General features: G+C 41.1%; 1 protein-coding gene across 3 annotated transcripts in view; it reads right to left on the reverse strand.

Moving 5' to 3' along the window:
• The window catches only part of DIS3L2 (DIS3 like 3'-5' exoribonuclease 2), a 199,849-nt gene that overhangs the window by 87,565 nt on the left and 98,015 nt on the right, over positions 1-14,269 (reverse strand). For all 3 annotated transcript variants that reach the window (XM_062625978.1, XM_062625976.1, XM_062625975.1), the window contains one exon: positions 12,375-12,454. In XM_062625978.1, coding sequence (XP_062481962.1) covers positions 12,375-12,454 — 80 coding nt within the window. The remainder of the gene's footprint in view (positions 1-12,374; positions 12,455-14,269) is intronic.

Below are 14,269 nucleotides of genomic sequence, written 5' to 3' on the forward strand. Positions count from 1 at the left end.
AGCTTTTTCCTTCACTGAAGGTCTCTTCCTTGACATAACCTCATGAAAAGACTCAGGCAAAAGGAATCAGAATCCTGTATCTCAAGAGACAGGACAAGTTCCTCAGATGCAGAGCAGCAACTTTTCCATCCAAGCATAAATAAGACTTCAGTAAATGTGGCAACAACTCCAAAAGAGGAAAAACTGCCAGGCCAAGCAAACAACACACACCTCTAAAGAGTAACAACCCACAAAATACTACATACCATCAGGCATCACCTCTAGTAGATGTCCCCCTCCATGCCCTTCTTGCCACTGGTTGACATGAAAAACATCCCACAGAAACAGCCCTTTTTACACACCAGCCAGAGAGACTTTAAGACCATCAGGAACTTCCTAGCCAAGGTTTCAAGATATTTGAACTCTTCTTTGAACTATGCATAGTCGCTTTTTTGTGGGTTTGTAGCACCTGGAGAGACAGCCAAGCTCAGGCCCTGACTTCCATGAGGCAAAGAGAGAGAGAGCTGGCACATGTAGCACATCAGTACAGCTGCTCAAAGTGCCTGCACCTGACTGCAAACAGCAAAAAGGCTGGGGGGCAGGTAACTGGGCTGTTGCTTTGCTTCTTAAATAAGAATTAAAACCATTGCTTCCTTTCAACTTTTTAACTCTTCAGCCTTTTCAAATCACATCCACATCCCTTCCTTCTGGAGGTGGGCTGATGTAAGGACAATAAAAGCTTTGACTTTACCCATTTAACTGCACAAACTCAAGAGCTGTGAGATGGACCGAATCCTCAACGTCAGCAGAACCAAGATTGGTCCCAGTTATTCCAAAGTGAGTAACAGGGTGGCATCACAGGGGATAGGGAAAAAATAAAAATAAAACCATCTTCAAATGTTAACCCTTTGATTTCTGGTAGTATCTGAGAAACCACTGATAGGAATGACGACATTGCAAAGCAATGTCTTCAGCCATCCTGAGAGTATCAGGAAATATTTAAAACATTTCATAAAGAAAAACAGAGTTTTTGTGGGCTGGGTTTGGGGTTTGTTTTTTGTTTTGTTTTTTTCTTTTCTTTTTCTTCTAAAATACAGAAGAACTCCTATGTGTTTTGTAGTGACTTTAAAATCACTGTTTTATTAGGTCTCAACTCAGGGAGATAGTTCCCTGATCTTTGGCCATTTTATCTCTGGCATCAACTGAATATTATGGCGACAACTACGATTTTACAAACCAGTCTTGGATTGGATCCAGGTAAAGTAGAAAAAACTCATGTTGTCATTAACTGTAATGGAGGACAAGTGAGGAGGAAAAGCAGTACAAAGGGAGCCCTTTCTAAGCAGAATATTTTCCAGAATTTTCCATGGGCTATCAGCAATAATTTAAATAGTTTCAGAATTATAAGGGGTCTCTATCTATTACTAAATTAAATGCTGGGAGCAGGTCTTCCACGCGTATTGCATAGAGTTTTTGTCTGTAGCACTTAATAAATTCAGCAATGTCCAAAAGCCACTTAATAGAATTCAAAAGCTACTTTTTATATTTCAAAACAAAGCCAGGACACCTCCATAAAGTGGCATTTCACACGTGGTGCATTACAATCCCGGAGTTTTACACACAAACCAGTACAAGCCAAATCAGTTAAGCGCTGTTTCAGACACTTTGACTAGGGTTAGCATTTAAAGACCCCACAAGGAAGGTGCTTCTCCTGCCACTGTCTAACTCTGAAGGGTATGCTCAGAGATGGCTCTTCGTGGGCACTAGGCATTCCCAGGCTCTTAGGAGAGAGAGGGGGTCTATCCTCCCACAGGAATACAGGGCAAATCTTCACGCTGGTGGTGCTCTCCCAGCTTCCAGCTTCCATGAGTTGGAAACTTTTAAGCTAGTGATCAAAAGTCAGGTCTCCAGACCTCGCAAGATATATCATGCTACTGAGGCAGAGAAGTGTATCACAAGAGTATCCTGTCTCATGGGATGCCAGTGAACCCACGACAGCTCTTCAGCACCTTGTGACAGGAGATGCTGCCATGCAGAACACAGCTACTGCCTACACCATCCTGAAAAACTACCTTCAAACCTGATGTAATAGCTCCAGAGAAGAATGAAAGAGCTCTTCTGTGCAAGTAGTAACATTGCGCCATTAAGTTGGATACTTACACAGAGAAGGAATTCTCCTGAGGGAAAATCTCTGAATACAGAGAAGGACAGAATTTACGCAGCATGTACAAGATAAAACATTTAATTGCAGACTGAAGGACAGGGGAATGCTATCCAACAGAGTAAGCACACTGCATAAAGATTTATTCATGCTGCTGAGCAAGATACAAGCAGGAAAACACAGATGAAAGTGTGGTATGAATATTTTAAAAGTCAGACCAGAGAACAGGACACCTGGAAACAGACAGTATAATGATACATCAAATGTGCCCAGCATTGGCAGGCTGAGACCAGACACAATGGTTCCTTGTGCAGCAGTGCCTATCCCACCTTCTTCTCATTTAGGTTTTCTCCCTATACCTATACAGAGGGTACCCATTACACTGTAGAGGATAAACTGGCTTCCTCTGTGCCTGCACAAGAGCCTAGTAGACTTGGTGAGGTGCCAAAATAGCAAGTTCCATTTAGAGATTTTGTAAACTTCATTAACTTCTTTGCAAGATTCAAGCATAAGGCGCAAACTGGAGTGACAAACCTCTAATACACCAGATTTATCCACTGAATGACAATATTTGCTGTATGGTCATCTCTGAGAGAACCTCCAGATGACAGTTTATGACTTAGATTTGACATGAACCTTTGCTGCTTCCAAGCTCTTGGCAGATGGATCTTCAACCCTTCACCAAGACAAGATGTCAAGCAGGATACTGAGGCAATGACTGTGCTGCTGTGAACTCAGATTCCCAGCTCAGAAGCACTCTTTGCTGGTAGAGAGAAGTTACCAAGGCAGACTGTGCTTAGCTCTTTCAAGCAGTCTCTTAACAGTGAGGCTTCCCACCAGTGTGATGAAGGTAAAAGGATAATTTCTGATATTCACGTCATCAATTGTTTTTATTGCTATTCCAAGACTCATTCAAGAGGCTAACTCTACCAGGAAGTCAGCAGTCTTTGAATTTAAAGAGATGGGAAGGAGCACCCAGCAACTTTCAAGATGAACTACAATAATTTTTGGGTGTAGGATGTCATCCTGTTCCTGAAATGAAGACTTGGAGTGGGGAGGGATCAGCCTTTCTCTACAGCTAGGTCAGTCCCCTTTGTGATATCTTTACTGTACACAGTAATCCAAGGCTGATCAAGTGTTCCCAGGCATTCAAACCTTGGGATTTAGTGGTAGACCAAACACACCAAGGTACTTCCACTGAACAGCCTTGACATTTCAACTTCTTTGAGAACAGAAGGCAGTGGCTGAGATTTCAGTTTTAGTAATCCGACTTGTTTATTTTTCGAAAGATTTCCACAATATTTCCATCTGCACTTAGTTTTACTCTTTCTGTGTAACTAGCATAATAATCAACAATAAAGAAATACTGTAGTGAATTGCACTGTAAGATGTTTTTCCTGTTCAGACAGATTCTGAAACCCTGCCTTGCAATAAATTAAAACAATAGCCCAGTGATTCTGAGGGATCCTGCCATTTAAGAAAACTGATACTAGAGAAGATACACAGCAGCAAGTTCTTTGCTGCCTGCATGCAACAGAACAGATGACTCAAGTTAACCATGTGGGATGTATTCCTAGTTATTTGTACCCTTTTAAAGTTTACCTTCCTCACACATCTTCTGATTCTTACCTGTAAATTTATTTAAAAAAATCCTGTTTTCTCTAGGTCTACCTGGTCTTTACCTATCATTTGCGGTTCTTCTCTAAAGACTCTTTGGGTCCCAGAGGTCCTATAAAGGGAACAAAAATCCTAGGCAAAGTGTTGTTAGATCTGTTTGTATAGGAATTTTTGGATTCTCTTCCAATTACCCAGCTCCTTAAAGGCATTTGGGTTTGGGATTTTTTTTCCAATATGTGATCTGTTACTATAATTTTTAAGTCTCTGTACACAAATATTTGTGAGATCCAATGGGACACAAAATTTCACGCCTCTGAATCATTAGGGAATTGTCCCAGGTCCTGAATTTATGAACTAAAATGGTCTGGAAGGGAATGTCACCGAGAGCATCCCTCCTCCCTGCATGAAAGTAAACTCACTTTTATGAGTGATTCTACTGGCATTTACATGTCTGTTTCCATGCTCTGTAGCCACGGTCTTCATTAGGTTAGACCTTCATAGGCAATCTACCTTTTGTTTTAATTCTGTGCCTTTTCCCCCTAAAATGTCTTGGGTTTGTGGTTTTTTTTTTGTGTACTGTAAGGAAAAAAAAAAAAAAAAAGAAAAGCTTTTGAGATGGACTCTTTATAAGATCTCTATACTTGATACAAAAGAACAGCACAATAAATATGAATTATCAATAACAAATCCTGCCCATTTTTGCTTAAGCAAGCTTGTTAAAAGCAGTAGCTTTCAAATATATGCAAAAAAATGTTTTTTAAAAACCAACATATTCCAGCAATCAATGCTCCAAGCAAATCCAAACTTTCTTAAATTCTACCCCAATACTTTATCACCCATTTAGATGCACTTGTCTGGGCATTAGGCTCAGTCTATTTCCATTTCAACCACTACTAGTTTGGAGCAAGCTGCCCTATTTCCACTCAAGATGAGGGGAGCCCTATGTTGTGAACTTGTCTCACTGATTTTAGGAGAGATGTTAGGTGGAGGAAAGGTGATGCAATCCAGCCCTCTGATTCCATTCACCCCTGCACACAACCCCACGTTACTTTAAAACAAGAGACAAAAAATATCCTGTACATGCTGCAGTTCCCCAGTGTTACACAGGAGTACACTGCAGGACACAGCAGGGATCTGGATTTGCCACAGACCTGAGTTTATTTTGCATATTTCAAAGAACCTGCAACCACAAGCCCTCAATAGAAAGAAAGTGTTTCTAATCACCACAATGTGTCTTTTTCACTTTCCTAGTGATAAAAAAAAAAAAAAACCAAACACACCAGGCTAATCAGCAGGTAAGAAAAAAGCTGAGCTAAATATTTTTGATACCAAAGGAAAAACTGGCCAAATATTATGCACAATCCTACTCTTTATAGATTGTCTTTTTTTTTCCCCCTATTCGACTCCTGCAATAAATTCAGGTAAATTGCAGTTTATGGGAATTTTACATTTGACTTATATATCAATGTGGAGTTTCTGCTTTTTTCTCTCCAAGTCTGGTTCATCTTAAACATCTTAGAAAGAAGGAAGCATAATAATTTCATAATGTAACTTTTGATTCAACACTGGTCCATTCTTCAGTGTTTATCCCAAGCAGGTCACCCTGGCATGACTTCAGTTACAGACTCTTTCTGTACTCTTCACTGCAGGAACCAAACAGATTAGCTGGAAGGCCCTGTACCATGTGCTGGTAGAGCAAATTTCAACCTACAGAAGAATATTTATGTCTTAAAAACCAAAATATAAGTACACACAATTTTGCAAAATTAAAACACCACCACCGTTTGCAACCTACGTCAGGAAAGAACAAGGATGGAAGGAAAGGAAATCTGGGCGGTCATCTGAGATGGCAGAAAGATCTTGTGGCTACCAGGGATCTACAGGTGTTATTCAAGCACAAGATACTGGAACTCATGCATTAGGGGAGGTCTACTAAGGAGGTCCACAAGGTCTAAGTAAAGCAGCCTCAGTGCCTGTAGACCTGCAGTAGACAAGGAATAATTTTACCAACATTTGGCAGAATGTGTGAAATTGGCTCCTTGAAAAGAGATGTAAGTCCTCACTCTCTGCAGATCTGTTTCCAAAAACTGCAGCTCACAGTGGAATAACTGGTGCCTGCTAACACAAAAGACCTTACTGCACTCTTCCCAGATTGGGGTCACTAAGAGAAGCTCTCTTTGCTTAAACCCCATTTTCATGACACTTACAGAAACACAATGTGTTTGAGGGTTTTACTCCATTCCCCTCAGGCATATTTGATTTAAATTCACCAACAGGTTGAACAGATCTTAAGGGAAGGTAAAAAACAGGGAGCAGCATACTGCGGTAGGCTCATTTGCTTAGGTCATCAGGTAAACACCGACCTGATTCAATGAATGTCTCTCTATATGACTTTGCTCCAAAATGTAGACAAACAATGTCACTAAGGACACAAAAAACAGGGCAAACAGCCTGTAGAATACATTTCTGACCTACAGTACAATTCCTCATAGAGAAAGATTTAAATTACTTAAACTTGAATGACTTTGTTAAAGCTTATGCAGATACAGGAATGAAAGAACAGCAAGAACCACGTTAGCTATCAATATACACACATAAATGGATGTACAGAAGCTCTGGCTTCTGTATGGCCCAAAGTCCTGGTCAGAAATCAGCACTCAAAGACCTGCACAAGGGTAAGACAACCCCTCAGAAATGCACCCCAATCATTTCTGCTGCTTCCTCTCCCACCACAGCCTGATATATCACTAGATGGAAGTGCCTGCCTTTAAATATGTCAAATTTCCTCTCCTACCAGTAAGCAGCTTTCAAACACAACTGCATCAGTTGTGTACATTACCAGAAATATGAACACCACTTGCAGATAATTCCCAGAAGACATTTGGCAAGTGTGGGAAACTGCCTGGTGCCACTGGGACACACAGGTCACCTGGCATGCTCTTACACGATGAGATTGGAATAAATCTTTAAACATCTGCACCCTGGGTGAAAACATTCAGGCTTGAATGCGGCACAGCTGTTTTCTGCAAAAGTCTGTGACATCTGTACAAACCAAGAACAGCTCTGTTGCATGTTCCTGGCTGCAGTCATCTGCTAGAAGACGTGCAGAAAGGATCACAAAAGAGCATTGACTGAAATGAACTTGCTTAAAACCTCAAGCTACCCTGAAACAGCTCTACAAAGGCTGTTGAAACTAGGTGCAGTCCAGATCTATCTTTTACTCCAAGATTATGCCGAGTCATCTAAAAGGAGTACAGTTTGTTCATATTTCTGAAGCTGTTACATAAATAACTCTTCTTTCCTTCTTTACTGGAGTTGATCCCTTTTAAAATATACACTTACAAATGTGAACAGCAAGCTTACCTCCCTACTGCTATCATTAAACAATAACGAGGAGCGCAACCGTTAATCAAAAGCAGACTCCAATATAAAACCCTCTCAAAACCAGACTGGCCCATTTAAGACATATATCCCTGAAATATTTCCAACTGCTGCAATATCCTACTGCAAGCTCCACTAAAAATACTGCTATTCCCACAACCATTCCATGCTTCCTTTGCTAGTTCTTCATGACAGATTTGTGCACTACTTCTGCAAAAAATTCCTTTCTAGCTTTTACTGAGGACATAGCATGGGTGAGTCCTCCATTCAGCAACTAGAACTGGTAAGAGTTAAAATGAGAAGTTTTAAAACTAAGCAAAGGTGCAAAGACAGTCCGTTATCCCTTTGTGCTTGTTGAGACCCTTCAAGACAAAGGAACTGTCAGTCCTGAATAAGTTAGCAATGAATGCTTAAGGACAAAGACAATTTAATCCTCAAAATTCTTCTGAAATGCACTGATTTAGCTGTCTGATATCAGAAATGTGGGCAACAAGCAGTTTCTTTTTTCTTGTAGTTATTACGGGTGCTATACACCAACAGAGACATTTTCTGAATTGAGTTCTGCATTCTTTGTTGATTTTTGGCGATCTGACATCATTAGGATGCCAGATATGTGGTTTGTTCATGTTGGGTGTTTTCGGTGTTTTTTTTCTTTTAAAGTATTTTACATATGGGCAAAACAAGATGGAAAAAATAATAATTTCTTGTAACCACATTTACATTTGGAATAAAAGCTGTGTTAACTCTTAACATAACTTTGCCCTCATGAGAGATGCAGCCTTGCCAGCCCTGGATAAGCTCTTAACCTCTAAAACAACTCTTTGTCATAATAACTGCAACTAGCATTGCAACTTTTAAAGCCAAAAATCCTCAGGGTACCTCCAAAATATATAAAGAGGCTCTATAAAGCACAAGACTTTAGTTCCCATAGGGGCTGTCCTTAACACTGAAGTGCTGGGAATGTCCATAGCTTTGCAAGCAAGTGAACAGAAAGAATGAGCCCACATGGCCTTCGGCACTGGTTTTGGACCTTTCTAAATTCACAAATTCTTGAAAAAAAATAATTCAAAGTACAGATATAAAAAAAAAATCACATATGCTGATAGATTTATACCTCTGCTTTTGCCAGCCATATATCATGGCCCTGTAGATAGTAATCTAAGTAGTGCTAGAGTAGAGGTTTTCCCTTCCCTATAGTCAGTGGGCCACACCTGAAAATCACTGCGTAACACTATCAGCTCACAGTGGGCTAAAAAAGTAATGAATCCACAGAGATTTTCTTGCATGCAGTTTGCATGCAAGAAAACATGCCAAAAATTTGTGACACAAGATGGACCCAAATGTCTCCTGCCAACTGCAGAGAATAGGTCTCAGGGCTGAAGTCCCTAGTGCTGGAAGCTGAAGAGTCTCCCCAGCTAGACAGAGCCCAGTGCTGCCTAGGAACAGGTTGATGGAACTATCTCTAAATGCTAATCTGGATGTAAAATAAGGACTGCAATGAAGAGCACATATGTCAAGTAATACAAATACACACATTTCTGGTAATTTATCCTGCTAGTAACAGACACTATGTGATACTCATACCCTGGTTGAGGATCTAGCATCTTGCCTCTTGGGCAAGAAGCTTTGCAGCTGTATTCCTGAGGTGACACCTTAGAAAGGGGCACATGATATAGCTTATATTACCAACTGCATGTGAAACAGATATCCTTTATAGGAGGCTCACAAAATAATGTTTTGATTAGGTTCTTCAGATCAGCAAGTATTTGAAATTGTAATTTAATATTTCAATACTGAACCACCAGTGGCAGAGGAAAAGGTGCATGAAATGCTGGATCAAGTTTGTGCCTCAAACAGCAGCACACTGGGAAAACAATGGACAAGAGTCCATCAGTACTGTTCTTACTTGCTTAGACTAACCAAATCATTCTGCAAGCATCTCCTTGCAAGACATGAGGAGCCTTAAAAATGGAGATGATTCCAGCTACCGGAGTGGACATTGCTGCTTCAGAGTTATCTCATGTTTTAAACACTGCAGCACAGATAAAATGCCAAGATTTCCTTCCCCTGCCTGCTTGGGGACCCACACTGAGCTGGCCAGCCAGCTGCCATGCCTGCTTGAAGGATGCAGAGGAATTTCCTGCAGTCTTTTTATGCTGCTTGCTCCCACTCAGCTCCTCAGCTCCCTCCCTGACATATCATAACTGCATTGAAGACAATCAGGACCTGGTTTCCTATCTGTACTTCCTTCTGAGTCAAAAGGTCTCCTCGGAATAAAGACCACGGATTTCAAAATAAAAGAAAGGGTGTTTCCATGGTGGTTCTTTCCAAACTGATTTAAAACCCAGTCCCTGGGACATTCACCACCATCAAAACCGGCTTTTCCAGGGGGTGACTCTCTTTGGCTTAAAGCTAAGTCAATGCTGTGATGGACTGCAGGCACCACTCTCATGGCAGAGGGGAGGCTGAAAGGAGACGCAGAGTGCATGATGCCCAGGCCAGGCACAGATAAGATCACTCTGAAGGAAGGCTCCAGCTGAGAGTATCTTCTCACTGAGCGGTGTCCAGGTGGAACAAGCCCATTGGAGGAAGTACGGCTCTAGCCAAAAGGCACAGATCCAGCACACAAAATGCTGCTGTGAGCAGGTTCCCACTTAATGGTTCATGGAAAACGACAGACAGGGTGAACAAAAGCCTTTGGACTGGGAGTGCCACCAGCAGGATCATTCACTCATCTGCCTCTTGGATCTTCTCCTCTAAGGCTTGTCTGGAGGAAAGGGGAGTGTGCACAATGATCCTGTGAAGGATGTGAAACTTTCAAAAGTACTAAATCCACACTGGATTGCCCATCCTCTAAATTTTAGATCCAAGCCAAGCAAATCTTATTTTTATTCTCAGGAAGACAGCTGTGCCCTGTCCCCTACTCTTTCCTAGTTTTTTCATGTCTCTTCTAAAACACACTGGTGAAGTTTATTTTGGGGAACTGAAAGAGGAGAAAGCATCCTACATCTTCCACTTTTGTTTTATTTGAAAAACTGAGCTTTGCAAACCTCCTCTATGCAGTGACCCTGTAATCTGATTCATTTTACCTTTCTTTCCCAGCTGCCTGGTTTTCTGAGGAAAGGGAAGTATTACCTTTGACTGCAGAGGAATCCTCCGTTCACTCTGGTAAGTGCAGCAGAGATCACTTTTGAAATAACAGGATATGCTGGGAGAGAGAACTGCACCAGCTCCTCTGTTAAACACAGGTAGAGACAATCCCTAAAAGCACTACTTTTACATGATCCTTTCATACATTCCTTAGCTTTCATAGAAGATCAGGGAAGGGCAGGGAAAAATTTCATGGGGAGGCTCCAGGAAGCCAGCACAGGCTTAACACAGCCCCTGGGAGAAGGACGAGTCAGAAATAATCAGGCCAAGAAAGCCTTGGTGTTCTCTTTCTCCCCTGAATGCAGACAGTTCCCTCTGCCTCATGCCTGTACAAAAAAAGAGCAAAAAAGCAAAAGCAACAAAGCAGAGAAGACTGGCAAAGCACATGAATGAAGTACACTCAGAAGGCAACTTTTAAAAAAATTTCGACTTTTTTTTCTCCTTCAGGTGGATTGCACAAGAAGGATGTGATCCAAAGAGACTTGATCAGAGCATAGGACAGTGCTGCACCCACACACCTCTGCATCACAAGGGGATTTTTAGCAGTCATGCTACAGAGCTCCCTTAATTAAGTATCGTCCTAGTAACGCTTAGAACCCTCTTGGCTGCACAAGTAGAGTATCCCTTCTGCACTGGTACATCCCCTTCCTTATATATTGGCACAAGAGGCCTCATACAGCATTTTCTGCAGTTGGGGTTGGAGACAAGGCAGACTTCAAAGTGCAGCCACACCCCTGATCAGCAGATATATCAAGTACCAAGTATGACAGACTTCCAAAGGCTTTGCAGACTTTCTGGGAAAGAAAAAGTCTTGTTCAAACAGATATTTTCCTTGAACACTTTCTCCCAGTGGCTTATGGATAAGAGAAAATTGTGGACATATGCACAAAAACCAGCTCAGTGAATGGTTTCCTGATGGCAGGATCTAAAACCTAGGCATATGTGAGCAGTAAAGGCTCAGAAGCCAGAGTTTCAACACCTTAGATCTGAGGGGCTGTTGGATCACAACACTGTCATAAATCTACAGTTATTCAGATGACAAAGTGGAAAGAGAAAGAACAGAGTTCAGTTTAGGATCTCTCAAAAAGACTGTTTAAATTTTCTGTGAAATAGAACAGCAATTTTTCCTTAATCTTGCTTCAAAACTGCTATTGTACAATATAACTTTATTGGCCTCAAATTTTCTTTCATCTCCGATTTTATCAGTTTTACAGCCCTGTAATAGTATTCTGTACCTGGGTCTAAATGACATGACAATTAATTGGCCACACTGCACAGAAATAAATCAATGAAGAAAAGAGAATGATGTCTTTGGTATCAATGTATTGTGATGATTCAGAAGAGCAAGAAAAACTAGAATTAAAATCACTTTATCTTCTTTATTAGTGGTGGATAGACTAATCAAATCATGCAGTATTTCTAACCAAGCCTGTTACTGAATCTCATCAAACTAAATGAGCAGAACTTGGATGGCAAAGTAAGCTTACAAGAGGGAAGTTCCTTAAGTCAGAATCATCAAGATTTGGCTTCTGGAGCTTTACTTTCTGTTCTGTTGGCTTACAGCATAGCAGAAGTACAAATAAGGCAGAACAGAAAGCTTAAAAGGCAATGAGAAGAATATCACAACTTATAAGGCACACTCTGCTCATCTGACAATTCCCAGCATCCCACAAACACCAAAAAGCAATTCAGCTAATGACCTTCAAAACCTGGATTTCTTTATCCAGGGACTGTGTATGCAAGGTCAAAGTTTCACTAGACTTCAGTCTGCAAGAGTGGCAGATCAGCTATTCAGCTGTAACTCTCATAATGACAGGAGACAGCTAAAATCTGCTCAAATCAAACTACAGGTCTGATTATGCAAAGCACTGTGGTTCTGCACTTCCTGACACTGAGACTACTTTAGAGAGCAGCTTGAAAATATCTGCTCTAAGATTTCTGAAAACAGGCAATTAAAACAAGAGGAAAACTAGTTTATTACTCTACTCATATTTAGTAAAGAATACTTCATGACAAATTAAATACACAAACGTGCCAAGGGCTGAACATAAACACTGAGAAGTATTTTGTAAAATATATCTCATACCGTCAGGGAGCTGTTTACAGGACAAAGCATCATCAAGATCTTTGGCAGTTGACGGGTCAATGGTGAAAATGCATTCTTTCCTATCCAGGGGAAAAAGAAAAAAAAGGAAAATTTATCTTTCAGTCGTGAGGAAGGTACCAAAACACAGAGACCATCAGAGACATCCCGACAACAACAACTATGTTTTCAAAAGACTCTGTCTGTTGAAACATCTTCCAATCTCACCTGAAAGTCTAAATCTAATCTACAAAAAAAAAAAACCCCACACAAAACACCCAAACAAAAACCAACCAAACAAAAACAAACAAACCAGAACAAACCAAAACAAAAGGTTTAAACAAGTGAATCTCCTTGGGTTTTTGGGGGGTTTGTTTTTTTGTTTGGTTTGGGGTTTTGGGCAGCTTTTGTTTGCTTGTTTGTTTGTTTTGGGGCGGGTTGTTTGGGTTGCTTTTAACAGCTTTCATGCCATTACTAATCTCCTTGTTCTTCCACAAAAACTAAACATTTTAGCCCATCAAGTTCACTCCAAAGAAGCAGGTGGGGAAAAAGTCTTGGTGTCTTGTAGCTAGAGTAAAAACAGATTGCTCTTAATTGCAAGATCAAATGGAACACAAATAACCTCCATCTTCACGCATAAGAGTAGATATGGCAGCATTTGAAACTTCACAAGCACAGCTAGCACAGAGCAGAGGCAGTGAAACATTTACAAACCAAGCTGAATTACAGCAGAATTGAGGGTGAGGTTTTGGCTCAGTAAAGACACCCAAGAGGTGCAGTACTTTATAACATCTACATTGGCTATTCTGCACCAAAGGGAAAAACAAGTTCAATAGCAAACACTTGAAAGTTATAGAAAGCAAGCTCCAAATCAGCTAAATAGATCTAGCAAACCACCTCAGTGCTTAGGAAAAGCTGAACACCCTTTTGCACATGCTGCGCTGGTACAACTGATACAAGTAGTACCTAGAAGATGCAGCCCTCTCCTGGAAGGCTTATTGACATATGTCCCACAGCAACAGGTGGCAGGAACACCAGGAACATACCAAGACAGACCATGGATATGCTCTGAGGCCACTCAGATGACACAAAATATAGAGCATCTGACTCAAGAATCATCGTTTTTAATAGAGCACAGCCTGGCACCAGAGAGACCCAAAACCTGAAGCACGCAACAAAACTTCCTAAGCTCCTGCTAAAGGCCTGCCTTTCTTCCTGGGCTGCCCTACAGCAACTTCTTGCCCAGGCCCCTGGACTAAAGCAGCCATCACCCAAGCAATGTGTGGAATGTGGGGCTGGAGCTGAAGAGCAGTGAAGACAGTAAAGGAACGGGTTTGCTGGTTTATCTTGCTTTTATCTTAACCTTTTGAATAAGTTTGACACTCCCTAGTTAAAAGGTTCCCAAGCACAATGGTATAGGCTGAGGCTGCCAAGGAAGAGAGCAGACCACTTCTTTTCTTCTGTTCTCACTGCCGCAGAAAACCCGTGGCAACTCCCTTCTAGAGGCGTACAGTGAAAACACACATTATTTTTCTTACAGTGTAACAACTGGTATACTCCTGGGGTAGGAGAGGTGAGAGGGGAAAAATTGCTGTGAACTTTTAAAGGAGCAAGTATCACATGGAATTAGCAAGTCATAGTCTTTTTGCACGGGTGTTTGCACTGTGAGATCAATGTCTCCATCTTCGCAGGCCTTCCACCTCAGTACTTAGATACTCTGGGTGGTATCTGTTGGTGTCAGGAAGCTGGCAGCATGTATTAATATAATTCCACCAGGCGCGCTAAATAGAGATTTTCAAAGACATAAAAATCAGTAAAGCACTCCAACACATTCCGAGACTTTGAAAATCTTTCAGAATATGCTACCTTTCAGATTGGATAGCAAAACTGCCTTAATC

This window comes from Pezoporus occidentalis, unplaced genomic scaffold (assembly GCF_034315485.1).
Source record: "Pezoporus occidentalis ecotype Australia unplaced genomic scaffold, CSIRO_AGI_Poc_V1 ctg285, whole genome shotgun sequence".
Classification (NCBI taxonomy): Eukaryota; Metazoa; Chordata; class Aves; order Psittaciformes; family Psittacidae; genus Pezoporus; species Pezoporus occidentalis.